Here is a 14,804-nt window from a genome sequence, read left to right on the forward strand (position 1 = left end):
TAAAGTGTAGGAGATGCTGTAAAACATCTTTTAGCATCGAGGAAGTTCAAAAATAAAAAGTGCACAAATAAATAGCAGGAAGTTGGCACTAACATTGGGTCGATGAGTACGGATAATTAGGCTGGTTAAAGGACAACTTTGAGATAAGAAATTGCCGACAGAATATATATAGTTAATCCAGGTAAATGCAATAACCTGAAAATGTAGCGGAGAGAGAAAAAAACCCAGCAGGGTTTTATTCCCACATTTATGTACCAGAGCTATTATATTCTGAAAATAATATGTGAACAAAATTGTGAAATCTCTCATTCCCATAAAATATTAAACAGACAAGACTGTGATATTTCAAAAAAGTCCCATAAATCTTTATTTATTTTGTACTTTTGTTCAGTCATACCAACATTTGATTAGTCAAGAACTCAACATCAGTTCAAAATAATTGGTGCATGAGTCACAATCAGTCAAAAATAAATCTTGTTATTTTTTTGACATAACATTCAAGTCAGTTTTATCTTCGATCAACTCTCTTGTCAAATCTTGTCATTTTTTTCCCCTCAGTGACTTACCTTTAACTGACAATCAGCAATTCACAGACTAAAACCACGTCACTCTGATTGTAATCCCTTTGATCCAATGACAATCTGAATCCTTTTCCACCTCTTTCTCGTGTTGATCTGAAGACACAACAGGTGCATCAATACAAGTTTATCTAAACTGGTTGCACTTCCTTTCAGAGCTGACTTATAGAATCTAAATGATTTGCAGCTTTTGCACTCGCTGGAACCGACAGCTGGGTTTTACTGCAGAATCACTAAAAACACAGAAACCAAAAATGTACTTTTGGGTGCTTCAAATCAAAGACAATATGCAGATAGGTGGAAATAAAACAATTTGGACACTTTGAGTACAACAATTTAGAGGCGTCCCGAGACACTGAAGTTCTGTGTGATAGATTCCCTCAAATAATAAGAGATCAACACACTCGGGACTTAATGAAATGTGCCTAAAAAAAAGGGCAGAAACTTGAGAAAAAAACAAATGGACGGATTGATGGAGAAACAAGCTTTAGATTGCCAACAAACAACAAAAAATGATTTATATAAGAAATTTTAGGGTGATTTCTGCTACATTCCCTTCATCTTTTTTCCGTTGTGCAACATAAATCTGATTGAAACATATCAACATTTAAAAATGCACATTTTTCTTTTCTTCTAAAGTGTTTTTTCCACTCGAATAGGCAACCTAACAAAAGTTTGAACTTCTTTATGACCTAAACAAAGCAACATGAGGCTTGAAAAGCACAACTAGCACACGCATGACAAAGAACATTTACAGTCATTTCAGATTAGCTCATCTTTAAAAGTTTCCCCTTTGCTGGCTCTGTAGATATGTTGTGCTTTGAGCAAAGACAATAAACACATACGCCCTACGAATAACACACGTAACACAACTCGAGAAATAAATTAAGAACAAAGGAAACAGGTCTGATGAACTAACAGGCTTCAAAAATGTATTTTACCTTGAGAAACCAAATGACCACATTATTGATATTTTAGGTTATTATATTCTTACCAGACCATTAATCATGCTTCACACTGACAGTCATACAAAGTACACAAACGCACACACTCCAAAAAGCTCACTCACTGAAACTGAAAAAAAACAACTGAAGTCCTCCAAACAACTCTGACGTACATTGAAAAAATAAATAAATAAATCAATATTTGAAGATACAGAGTTTTCACACGACGTGGCTAGAGAGCGAAAAACCATCGGATGTTTCCTAAAATGTTGCTTGCCTGCTGGTTTATTTTGTTACAAAACCCCTTTGTGACAGTGACCCCCCGCTGTGCTGTGAACCGTGTGTTTGTAGCTTTTACGCTTTGCCAAACTTATACATGCCAACACACACACACACACACACACACACACACACACACACACACACACACACACACACACACACACACACACACACACACACACACACACACACACACACACAGAGTTTGCAACTGTCACATCTGTGTGGCCGTTTTCTGGATGGCGTTCTCTCAGTGGGAGAAAGAGATAGAGAAAGAGAGAGAGATAAAGAGAGAGAGACTACTGGTACACCAGTGTACTCTAATCGTCCCCTAGGTCAGTCCGTACACCTGTCTCTCGTGTCAGCGCGCTGTCTTTACGTCCCGCCGTTGTACGAGTAGTCCGCCTTGTTGTGCATCACCAGCTTATTGTCCACAAAGTAGAAGCTGTCGGACTGCGTCTCATACGGGTGCAGCACCATCTCTCTGACTGAGGACAGACACAAAAACAACACTGCTGTTAGAGCAGTAAGACACTTTTGAGGAGGTCCCGAGATGAGTAAACGGAGAAGAAAGAATAACATTTGTTTGTATTTTTAAAGCTATACTAGCAGCAGCACAGCTCTACAGGGGTGGCAGCTCCATCCTCGGTCCTCCACTTTAAAATATTCCAGCCTGAAATATCCTCCGAAGCATTCATTGGATCCATGTAGTTTGGTAAAGGCATTCATGATCCCCAGACAATCCTACTGACCTTGTTGATCCCCTGACTTTCCCTCTAGTATCACCATGAGGTTGTCATTTGTGGTTTTGGATGAAATGTGTGATTTATTGTCTTGAAATTGGGTAAAGACTTGCACATTTCATTTAGCGCGAGCATCAGATCAGGTTAAAGTGTCACTTTGTCTGGTACTCTGGTTCATGACCAAATACATGCAAAACATACTTTAACGTATTTTGCATTGGTGCTAATTAGCAAATGTTTGCACTCTAACAATATATTGAAAACGTGACCATGGTGAACCTGCTTATCATCGGCAAGTTACCAGTTATTGTTAGCATGCTGATGATAGCATTCAGCTTGTTGCACCGCTGCCACTAAGTTCTTGTTGCTTGTGAAATATACTTTCACATCACATCTTTAGGTCTCAAAAAATGCTTCAAATCAACAAAGTGTACTTACTGATGTCTTCAGACAGAGGTGGAAATTCATAGATATGTTCACAGGTGTTTTTGCTGCTGGGCATGCAGAAGCCAAACTCAAAGTCGAAACTCTTGAGCAACTTCTCTCTGAAATAATGTCTCTCAATCATTCTGAAGTTTTCTATCGGCCTGTCTCCGACCGTGAACTCAACACTGCAGGGACAAAGACAGAGGACAAAGACAGACAGAAAAAGGTGAGCGGGGCAGAGAAATCACAGACAAAGGAAGACACGTCATTATAAATAAAGAGTCACAAACGTTCTCACTTACGTGGCTCCAACTTGCCGCAGTCGTAGAAAAGCGGGGGTGAACTGGTAACGGACAAATCGGCCGGCGTTTGGGTCAACGTCCCTCTTCTCCCCTGCTTTGTCTAAGTTAAGTAGCAGTTTGCGTGGAATAGAAACATAATTTAATTAAATATTTATAGTTATGGACATTTTATTGCCTTACAAAACATGAAACAACATGGAAAACTAGAATAAGTGCCAGTTCTATATTCCAGTTCATGTCCGCTATTAAAAGCTATGCATTTCTTGAGGTGAAATAAGCACCAGTGTGTTGCCTACAACTAACTACATGTATGAGGCTGCTTCATATTGCTCATTTACTGCTGAAGTATTGTCATTGAAATGAAAGGCTAGGTGAAATAAATCCCTCAGTGACTCGCCTGTGGATGGAGGTTTGGTGATTTCAAACAGCACCGTGGCAGACTCCATGTCTCTGATCCTGAACCTGGTGAAGTCTATGTTGTAAATGTTCTCGTCCGGGTTGCAAAGATAATCTGAAAAAGAAAAAATAAATAAAGATTAGACACCAATACAAAGACTGAATTAGTGGCACAAATGGCAGAATTGTAAATCAATTTCCTATTATGGTAAAATGACCTAATTTGAATGCGATCAAATGTTTGTTTTCTTTATTTTTTTTAAAGATATAGGATAACAAACAATTATTCTGAAAATAATTGACATGAATCTTAATACAAAATTGTCTTAGAGGAGCCATTTCCTCACAAATGGGACTATGCAGGCAAACACACACACACAAGTTATTTTCATTCTTCTAATCCTTCCTGCCCTCACCGGGCAGTGTCACTGCTTATTAGCGTTACCCAGCAGCGCAGACACTTCCTGCTTCCTGCCTGATGCGACGGCACTGCAAGCCGGCATGTGTGTAATTTCAACAACTCTCCATAATTTCCACGGAAGATCACCCTCTCCCTCGCCTCGCTACAGTATTCACACAGCTCACATTGTAGAAAATAAATACATTTGGGATAACGTTGTTTTAGAGGAGAGCACTGCAGTTCCGAGTCAGTGAATGTGTGACAACAAGTCAGGAAATCTGCAGTTGTCCCAAAGACACACAATGTCCGCAGTGTCTGTTGAGCACATCTGTGTCTGCTGACCACACGTGTCTGCTCAAAGACAAAGAACAACAACAGTGGAGACATGTACATCTATCATGTACACAACTGGATCATTCATTCACTACTGATAGGAGCTCCGACTGTCGAATCAACCAAACCGCTGTTCCCTCTAAAAAACATAATGTGATGTGTAAAGACCACTGTTGAGGAAAGTTATTTCCATAATGTGCACCTTGAATGGTCTGCTAACCAGCATTACTAAATGTGAAAAGTAAATGAGATAAGTAGGTCAGCACTTTGAAGGAAGAAAGTGTTCACAGTTCACTTATATTGTTACCAATAAGCTGGAACTTTTTTGCTTCTTCATTACTGTCTATTATATACATCAATTCCCCCTAGATTGAAGGATTATTTACAATGATCATGGTAGAGCAGAGAAACATAACCCAACGTCACAGCGTGTTGTCGACTCAGTTTAAAGAGTGTTCCTTCCTGACAGAGCTGACCTGATTCGTTGTGACGCTCTGATGCCTTTGCTCCTGTCTGTCTGAACGCTGAGGTTGGCTCTTCTGAACACATCAGCTCTGAGTACGGCACTGAATACACCACAGTGCAACACCTGAAGATTCTTACAGCCGCCACACAAACAAACAGCAGCCACATCATTCTAAATAAAATAACATACGACATATGTAAGGAGCTGGGCACTGATAGCAGTTTGTATGTACTTGTGTAGGTTATATACACTGTAGCCTAGCACAGCTAGTGCCCTCATTTCACACACAAATATGAATAAACAGTCGAAGCTGTGAGTGTTGCAGAAACTCTGAACTGTGCTGGAAAACAGGAAGCTTGTCAGCAAACCACTTCTTCAAACTTTAACGTTTTTTTTTTTTAACAACAGGGACTTCAGACATCATGTGACCTCATCACAAGACGAATGCATCGACCTCCATTTCCAATATTTTACAGCCTTCACTTTGACATCTTATATGAGCATGTCCTGTCGTAAAATGTTTCCTGGTGATTTTTTTGGTGTCGAAAACCAACACAACGATGTTTCTTTGTGACTTTTACAGTTGTTGTTTTTTGAACAAGGGATGTTTTTATGTTTTCTGTCATGTTTCCTTTCGTTGTCTCTCGGCTGAGTCCTGTCCCGTCACTGTCGACGTGGCAGACCTCAGCAGTTCACTGGCTAAACTCGTCAGGTCCACAGTTCAACACACACTGTAACACATGACCTAGATTCAGCCAAAATAAACGCTTCCAAGCTTGTTTTAGCAGTTCACCCAGATAACGCTGGGACAGGACAGATCTTAGAAACCTTTCAGTATGAAGGTTTAACATTGCGGGTACATGTTGCCATATTAAAAGCAACATGCTTTAATATGGCAACATGGTATAAACATGCATGTGTCTGTGATAATTACAGCTGACACTGATAATGGGATCTAGTTCAGTCTGTCTCACTAAACATTCCACTTTAAGTAGGATGCACATTTTAACAACAGTTTTTATTTATATGATGCGGGTTTTGAGTCTAATAAATAAATGCAGTTGTCCATCAATCGAAATTGATAAGAGCTCAGTTTTTGTTTCTCCTTCAAAATACAATCTACGCGAACTGGTGGCAATAATTAAAAGAGAAATTTTAGACAAGTTTAACAGGGTTTTGAACCCTCGTACCAGCAAGCCTCGCGGGAAAAAAGCAAGTTAGAGGTTAGTGTCCTTGCATGAAATCCATTGCGTGCAAGTGCTTCATTACAGTAATTAACATCCACCACTCTCAGGTTTCTTATCCCACATGAGACATAAGCTTCCCTTACGCTCAGTTAGGGCTTCTCCACCACACACACACACACACACACACACACACACACACACACACGTTGTCTCCTGCCCTCTTGATAATCTCACAGTGGCTGTAAGTAACAAGTCAGATTCAAGAGTATCACATGCAGCTTATTTTCTCTCATTTTGCCTCAATATGCGCGTGCGAACACACACACACACACACACACACACACACACACACACACACACACACACACACACACACACAGGAGTAATGACGTTGGCTTAACAGAACTATATCAGTACTGGCCTATATTTTGTCAGGACATACATGTTTTATTGGCTGCATTTTATGTATATTTGATCTCACTAACTAAGTTTTACAATGTTTATATGGCTATATGGAAGTTAGTTAAAGTATAATTTTGTTTTAGTTGATTTTATCTAACTTTTTACTGACTGACAACTCCTGACACGACGGTTCAAGATTACTACTGGGTTAAAGACAACTTATAGTGCAATATTTCGTAGGTATACGTATAACAGTGTATGAGAAGAGCCTGAGCAGTTAAGTGGGAGGTGGAAGGCACTTAGGTCCAACACAGCTTGAATGGACTGATCCTGTTTAGTTTCTTGTATGAGGGCAAATCCAACTAGTCACTGGAGGGAGGGGGCAGGCGTAAAGCAGTAAGGAGAAGCGAATGAAACATTGGGGGGAAAGAAGATTAAAATTATTCAATGAAACATGCCAAATTACAAAAAGGACTGTAAAAGTCCAACATGCTACAGCGTAATCACTTAACAACTTTTCAATTAGTTTGCATAAGAAGAAGGTTAAAGTGCCACAGCTTTCATTGGCAAAACATCTTGCACTTAGGTTGAGAGGGTGCAGGTTTAGAGAGGCGACACATCTCATCCCTGTCAGAGTCTCTGAAATTCTCTGTTGTAGACAATATGTGTGTTGGGCCTTCTCTAATTTTATGACCCATCTGGAATATTTCGTAATTATTTTGCAAAGCAAATCAATTTGACCCAATTTCCTTACCTGCTACCCCATTTAACTTGACGGCACGGAGAGTTTAACTCCATCAGATCTGCTCCAGCTCACTGCTAACAGAGTACACGCCGACAGGACTGCAGGCCTCAGTGAGTCATTTGAGATCCGACCTCGTTGGTTGTAAAACTGAATTTATCCTCAACGATAAGCACTCTGCTGTTTTGCTTCCCAACCAAAGACCCTGCAGGTCCACAGGCCAGTTCACACAGTTGTGTTTGTGTGAATGTTGTCACCGACCGAGCACATTTCTAAAAAAGTAATGATAACACCTGTTAAAACATATATACCGTGACTTAATAACCATAGCAACAAAGATAACGCGTTATACTCAGTAAGTTAAACTCAAAAACTAACTAATACCTTTGCAAATCATACATTTTAAAAAAGTGCTTCTTTCATGAGAATGAAAAATCTAATTCCCACAAAAAGCTGCATCAGAGAACTGAATCTATAAATTGTTTCAGCTTAAATTTTTTTTTATTAATCTAAAAAGAATACTGAAAATAGTTAGTCGCTTCCCTAAAAGAAACAAGTGTCTGCAGGGGAGTCTTTCTTGCATCGCTCCACTGACGCGACAGATTAAGATTTAGTTTAGAACATACGTTTGGATCAGTTCAGTCAACTGAGCAGAAAGCCGGTTACTTCTATGCAAAACCTTCATCAATCTCAGCAGCTTGCTTTAATTACCAGACAGATGGAGCAGAAAATGATTAGTCTTTATGCGGTTTCTGAGAATGTATCTGACACAAAGTGAAATGTCTGTGCTCCAAACAACAAAGTTTTGTTGTCAAGTATAACTGAGCTCCGCGGAGTTGTCAATTGTGTGTCATCCCACTTTCGGGAGGGAATCAATTTCAGCCACTTGAGAATGTGCAGCAGAAGAAGAAAAAAACGAGACAGACGAGTCCCAAAACAACAGAAGGGCTGCTGTGGCGTTCTGCAGGCTGCTTCCTGCTTTGTTTAACCGCCACAAGCAAGTGCGTGTGTGCACATATGTGCGGTTTGTCTGCACAATCCATCAAGTGACAGCAGGACTATGTTAAATAGCGTAGCAGAAGAGAAGAAAGAAGAGGAGGTGCGTAGAGGAGGAAATGTGTAGGAGAACAGAAACGCACGCTCCAGTGGCTGCAACCACGGCAAGATGCTTCATGTTGCCCTAGTGATTCAAGCGTGTGTTCACGTTGCTGTGGTGACTCACACATGCCTCCTTATTGCCTCCAGCGATGATGCTGCGAGATAGAGAAGTGAGAGTTTGCAAGACCAGTAAGTTCAGTGTGGGAGATGTTACGGTGTTGCCGTCAATGTGTAGCTGGACCCCACACACAGACTCACTCATGTAAATCACCAAAGAGAGACAGATAAAAACACAAAGACAAAACAGTGTGTGTAACATGCATCAAACACAGCTGCAGTTAAAGGGCATTTAAGAAACGTTACGGTGGCGTTCAGCAAGGAACAAGCTGAGCCAAAGAATGTTCCCAGAGGTCTCATTCCTGGTCACAACATAAAAAAAAGGATAAAATGATGACAAATATTAACCGAGTTCGTTATCATCACTGTCGAAGTTTTTAGAGAGACGTGGTTGTATTGTGTATCTTATGTGAAGCTACATAAGCCTCAGTACAAAGTGACTTTAAATGCCTTGAAAAAAATCCATATTATCACACTCCGGCTGTTACAGCCAATCTAACCGTGTTGTGTAAGGTATTATACTGGTCTTTAAATAGTCAAATGCCCTGCTGGCCACCTATTAGCTAACTATGTGTTTTCTAAGAGGCTTGTTCAAGATTTAAACGTGTGACAAATAAAAAAAACTGCATGAAGCGTTATCATTTTAACATGATGAATGTCATTTTTAAGTTCTTTAACATGGAAAAAAATATATACGTACATAAAATTGGTTTGTTTATCATTCAATGTGATGCTCTTGTTGTGTGTAAAGACTGTTTCACTGAGCCTAAACTTTACTTTCCTAGTTGCTACTTTTCAGATTTTATAACACACACGATCAGCTCCTGTGATATGTAATCATATAGGCAGATATGGGTCAGTTTGTCTACAACAAATACTTTAGTGCTGAAAATAATAATAATACTTTTGTAATTTAACTTATATTTTGACTGTAATTAAGTGTTGTGTTATTGCATATTTGTTAACAATAAAACGTTGTTTACTAAACACACCCAGACCTGAGTGTGTTTTAATTCGCAGGTGAAAACAGACTTTAGTGAACTAATGCAAAGGAAACATGCATGCTGCTTTGAAGGATGCCTCCTCAGTCACCCCATTGTGCATCCTTCTAGTTAGATACAATCATCCTGTTTAATGAAAAGCATACAATGAGAGTCAAATTAACTGACCTCTGCATTTGAGGAGTCTTTCACCGCTCCATCACATGTACTCAACTGCACATGGTGTATTATAGCACCACTCACCCACCGTGTGCTAAACTTAACCTCCAGCAACGCTGACCGGTCACAGGGCAACCGAGATGCCAGCAGAGGAGCTCCAAAGCGCATCTGCAGCCAGGTTAACGTTTACCAGAGAGGGGGCTCAGTGATGCATTACCATGTGCTTGAATAGGGCCTAAGTGGATTACATAAACAAGGGGACACGGTAATGACGTGGTACATGACTCATGTAGGAGCTGGAACATTTAAACACATTTGTCCCTCTGTGTGTCACTCAATAACCGAAAGTGAACTTACTCTCTGTGATCTTCTGCAAGCCCAGCACATCCTCTGGAGTGATCGCGGTGCTGCCGAGCAGGTCCTCCTCCGTGGTCACCGGGACCCCCACGTCGGTCGAGTTGCAGCCTTTCTTCACTTTCATCGCCGCCGTTTGCTTCGGGCTGCTGCTGTCTGTGCCTCCGGTGTCTCTGCCCGGATTATTACCGGCAGGCTTCTTAGCGGTTGATGGGTCCTGGCCGCTGCCTATGCTGGTACAGGAATAGCTCATTCTCCGCTCCTCCTCCCCCTCTCCTAACCCAGGGCTTCCAAGATACAACACAGTTGCCTCCCTCTTCCCCTCCCTCCTTCACCGAAGGATGCAGAGTCGCTGTATGTTATCCGGTGCTTAATTCAAATCCGCTTCGTCTTTATGAGCCTGCAGTCTGCCTCCGCCGACTTGCTCGAATGCAAGCGGCCGCGGCTCTCGTTGGCTGAGCGCAATGTGCGGAAAGCGGACTGATTCCCACTGCTTTTTTTCTTCTTTATCTGCGCAGCGGTTTTCTGAGACGCTATTTCAGCCGTGTCAAGTGAAGCTATAGTGGGTGGGAAATAATCAGCTGGGTTTGAAACTGGAAAAAAAGAAGCGGCAGATGGCAGTTGCTGTCAAGGAGGGAGGGGGCGTCTCCGCGCCTGGTGCTTCTGCGCGCAATCTGTCCAGCAACCGTCAAACGCACGCAATCCAGATGACAAACCCTCTGATTAGCAAGCTTTATATTGTATGCAATGTGGGTTCTTTTTCTGTTAAGGTCCCTCCGAAACTCAGTTACCATTCGACTTGAATACGGACTGTTTTCGATTATAGTTTGTAGGGAATAGTGGTAAAGTCACTATAACTCATTTTTTAAACAGCCTTGTCCGCGCATCGTCCAGTCAGCAGCTCAGTTCAGGACAGACAACTGTTTAAGGTGAAACGTTGAGGGTCGATGCACTTAACTGGCGTACTTATCTGTACCACCACTGACAACACATGGATGCCTGCTGTGGAAGGTGCAGTGGGGGATTTGGCAACACACAACGGCGAGGTTGTATATTGCAACCAGCTGAAATGGTTCTTGTGCGCCAAAACAGGAGAAGGCTGACGCCAAAACGCGAAAACACTTGTTGGCACAGTGAAGAGAACAATTATTAATTATTTTAAGTTGATTCTACACCAAGGAAAGTTGATTCATCACCCAGGACCTCAAGTGGGAGCTGAACATCAGCTCCATCACTAAGAAGGCCCAGCAGAGGATGTTCTTCCTGCGGCAGCTGAAGAAATTCAACCTGCCAAAGACAATGATGGTGCACTTCTACACCGCCATCGTTGAGTCCATCCTCTGCTGCTCCATCACCGTCTGGCACGCTGCAGCCACTGCCAAGGACAAGGCCAGGCTGCAGTGCATCATCCGCTCTGCCGAGAGGGTGATTGGCTGCAATCTGCCGTCCCTCCAGGACTTGTTCGCTTCCAAGACTTTGAAGCGGGCAGGAAAAGATTGCGGCCGACCCCTCTCACCCCGGACATAAACTCTTTGAGTCCCTTCCCTCTGGCAGGAGGCTAAGGTCCATCAGGACCGAGACCTCCCGCCACACAAACAGTTTTTACCCAGCAGCAGTCGGGCTCATCAACAGAGCCCGGGTCCCCCACTGACTGACTCTGTCTCCCCCAGGACCTTCGCTTCTCTCCCTTCTCTCCCTCTCTCCCCTGCACATCCCTCCACACATTCATAGCCACTCGCCACTTTACCCATCTCCTGTCACTTTCAACAATCATAACCTCAATCCGTGCACTTTACTTTATCTTTACTCTTATTATTGTTATTACTATTGATCGCTACCTTTATTTTTCATTTTTTAATTGCATCGCTAATTATTTACTGCATATTTACTGCACCTTATTTATTTACTTACTTTGTACTTACTTATTACTTGTTTATCCAAATTTTATTTTATACTTTCTCTTGTATAGTTAAATGTTCTCTGTTGTTGTTGTTGCTGCTGTTGTTTGTTGTTGTTGTTGTTGTTGTTGTTGTTGTTGTGTTGTGATGCACCTTCCTCGTTTGTACTAACTCACGTGGCAATAAAAAGTTTCTGAGGAAAACATATTCAATAATATTAAATTACATTACAAATGGTACATACTGTTACTTATTATGACTATAATATTACTCCAATAACAAAACATTTTGCCTCAGTTAATACTACTGTGTACATCTTTTTAAACTTAAAAATATAATGCTGGACTGTGTTGTACAGATGGGACCCAAACACAAGGCACAGAGGTTGTACAGCTTACAATAACACAAGAAAAGTCATTCACAGATCACAGTAGTTGAGATAACGATGTTATGAAATGGGAGGGATGAGCTGGTTTATACTGCAGCATTAATAAGTCGATGGGTTGCAGCTGTGCAGCTTGCAACAGGTGAATCAAATTGGCTGCAATCAGGGAGTCAGACACTGGGAGAGTGAGGGGAGGAGCAACACCCACAGACATGAGACACTCAAATGGCAGACATGTACTAATAATGTAAATGTTTTTCATAGTGTGTTATTGCTGTATTTACTTCATGAACGTAACAGTCAATTATCCATCACTGCTTGTGTTGCAACCAGCTCTCTGATGTTTACCCAAACATGTGTTAAGATCTGCAGCCTCATTCACCGAATATAGAACTGCACTGTGACAAAGAGTCATATAGGCATATGTTGGTATTTTGGCTTTTGAGAGCAAAATGGAAACAACTGTGTGAGGTATTAATCATATTTCTGTGTCTCTTTCACTGATACATGTCAGGTCTCTGCGTGACTCACTAGTCACACATGACTATCCATCACACACAGGGCCAAACCCACCGCACCTGCAGTCAACAGCGGTCGCAACAACAAAATCCATGTTAAGCCAAAGACTGGCCTAAATGATTAGTGTATGCAGATTTTTATGTCCAGGAAGAAATAAAGTCAGCTACATTAATGTTTTACATGGCTCTGCACTGATTGACCGGGTTTACGTGGAAATGTTCCCCCCTAGAGGCAGTGTGCATTTACTGTTATCCTTCTCTGTGTGGCTGAAGGATAAATGACATTGAGTTTTCTCACTGTATCGAGTTTGATGGGTGTCTTTGACCAAGAGCAAGGAAGACAGGAAGTGATTGTTGCTATCGTTCATACGCTGACCAAAACTTTAACACTCAATTCTACAGTTAACAAAAACCCTGCTGGGAAAAAAGCCAATGCTAGCTAGAGAAAGCCAAACAGCTATCACGTTTTTGCTTGTTTCTTTGTAATTACTAATATAAATGGTGTGTGTGTGTTTGTCAGAGAAATAGAGAGAGTCTGTTAAACATGTATCGAAGAAACTGTGGTTTTGTTATGTGGATGTCTGTGTGCACTGGGAGTCGGCAGTGGTCACTGTGGGCTCTTCACATCAGCCTGCTGAGTTTGCGTGTCCCTTTGTCACGTCTGAGCTGCTGCTGCTATCATCAGCAGAAATACGCACGCACGCGCGCACGCACACTCTTGTTTTCATGACTTTTGAGAACATTAAATTGATACAATTTCAGTGGACTTACCATAACCAGCAGCCTAATCGTAACTCTTATCATTACCTTATCCTAATACCTAACCTTGAACTAAGTCCTGATCCTAAAATGTAATGATTTACATTATGGGGATTTTGTCCCTGTTAAGAATGGTCCAACACTGTGACTGTTAAACTGATTTGACACACACACACACACACACACACACACACACGCACACACGCACACATTCGTAATATCCTGACACATTCTGATCTGAACAGATCCACTTTGATTAGGAATGTGTTCACAAAGGTATTCTTATTGTGATATTATTACATGTCCTCATGTATCTCTCCCTTTGTGGTGTCGACACAATCAGATATTTATATGGACACACACAGACACACACAGACACACACACACACACACACACACACACACACACACAGACAGAAAGTCTGGGCAATGTGCTGACCTCAGTAAGCCACTCCTAAATGTTTATTGTCCAGCTAGAAGAGAGAGGAGGGTGTACACCGGCTTCTGTTTTGTGCGCTCTATGCTTTAATGACACAATAAAGGATGAAATAAAAATACTGTAAATCACAGCTTTTACTTCAGATGTTTATATAAATGCAATAATCAGTAATGCATACTCTCAAAAAGCTCCCACAAAAGTGAGATAGGAGATGCTCGTGTGATTGGCTTGATGGGAGGATTGCATCAATCAGCAGTAGAACAAGTTACGAACAGTTTGACTTCTTTCATACATTACAACTACCTCAACATCTTCCTTTTGTTCCCGCTGCCTCTCCTGCCAATGAGATGTGGCCCTTGCTAATTGTTGTTGTTTTTTTTCCTTTGGGCAGGTTTTCCAAAACCAGCAACAAGTACTTTCATTCATAAGTCACATTTAAACCACAAAGTGAAAACAGGACACAAACAGCATGTCATCATCTGCTGCTGTCCACTGGGAGGGTGTATCAATTTGGGTTTTAGGTAGGTTTTTAGACAACTGCCATTTTAGTTCAAACTCTACTCAGTTTTGGCTTTGTTGCCAACTAACTTGGGCCTATTTCCCCCCCAACATGGATTGCTTTGTTATTATCCCTAAAAGAGCTTGATTAGATTCCTAACAGCCACCATCTTCCTGTTTCAAATCCTGTGTTAATGTCATTGATCCATTTTTTCAAGCAGTCATGAAACTTGATATTCACGTTTCAGGAAATTAGATTATCTATTCTGTTGAAAAGCATTTTCGAACTAGTCAACAAACGGGGGGAGACAAACAATTGATCTGAGTCTTGACAAAAAAATGATGATACACTGCACATGAAATAATGAGGAGGGACA

The 14,804-nt window shown here is 41.3% G+C and overlaps 1 protein-coding gene across 1 annotated transcript; it reads right to left on the bottom strand.

The window, feature by feature from the left end:
- Positions 1-363: 363 nt before the first annotated feature.
- unc119a2 (unc-119 lipid binding chaperone a2) lies at positions 364-10,554 on the bottom strand. The gene is made up of 5 exons (XM_068600464.1): positions 9,934-10,554; positions 3,673-3,786; positions 3,276-3,375; positions 2,986-3,158; positions 364-2,292 (listed from the first exon to the last, which is right to left on the bottom strand). The coding sequence occupies exons 1-5, from the start codon at positions 10,181-10,183 to the stop codon at positions 2,180-2,182; spliced, it is 750 nt and encodes a 249-aa protein (XP_068456565.1). The 5' UTR covers positions 10,184-10,554; the 3' UTR covers positions 364-2,179.
- Between the last annotated feature and the right edge of the window lie 4,250 nt (positions 10,555-14,804).

The sequence above is a fragment of the Clinocottus analis genome, unplaced genomic scaffold (assembly GCF_023055335.1).
Source record: "Clinocottus analis isolate CAN_PGR_092001 unplaced genomic scaffold, fCliAna1.0.p SCAF_5, whole genome shotgun sequence".
NCBI lineage: Eukaryota > Metazoa > Chordata > Actinopteri > Perciformes > Cottidae > Clinocottus > Clinocottus analis.

Excerpts from the sequence above, each read along its gene's own strand:
- unc119a2 (XM_068600464.1), bottom strand. The coding sequence starts at position 10,183 with ATGAGCTATTCCTGTACCAGCATAGGCAGCGGCCAGGACCCATCAACC. Across the intron at positions 3,787-9,933 it reads CTTGCAGAAGATCACAGAGA|ATTATCTTTGCAACCCGGAC; the intron begins GTAAGTTCACTT and ends TTTCTTTTTCAG. Across the intron at positions 2,293-2,985 it reads ACCTCTGTCTGAAGACATCA|TCAGAGAGATGGTGCTGCAC; the intron begins GTAAGTACACTT and ends GTCTGTCCTCAG.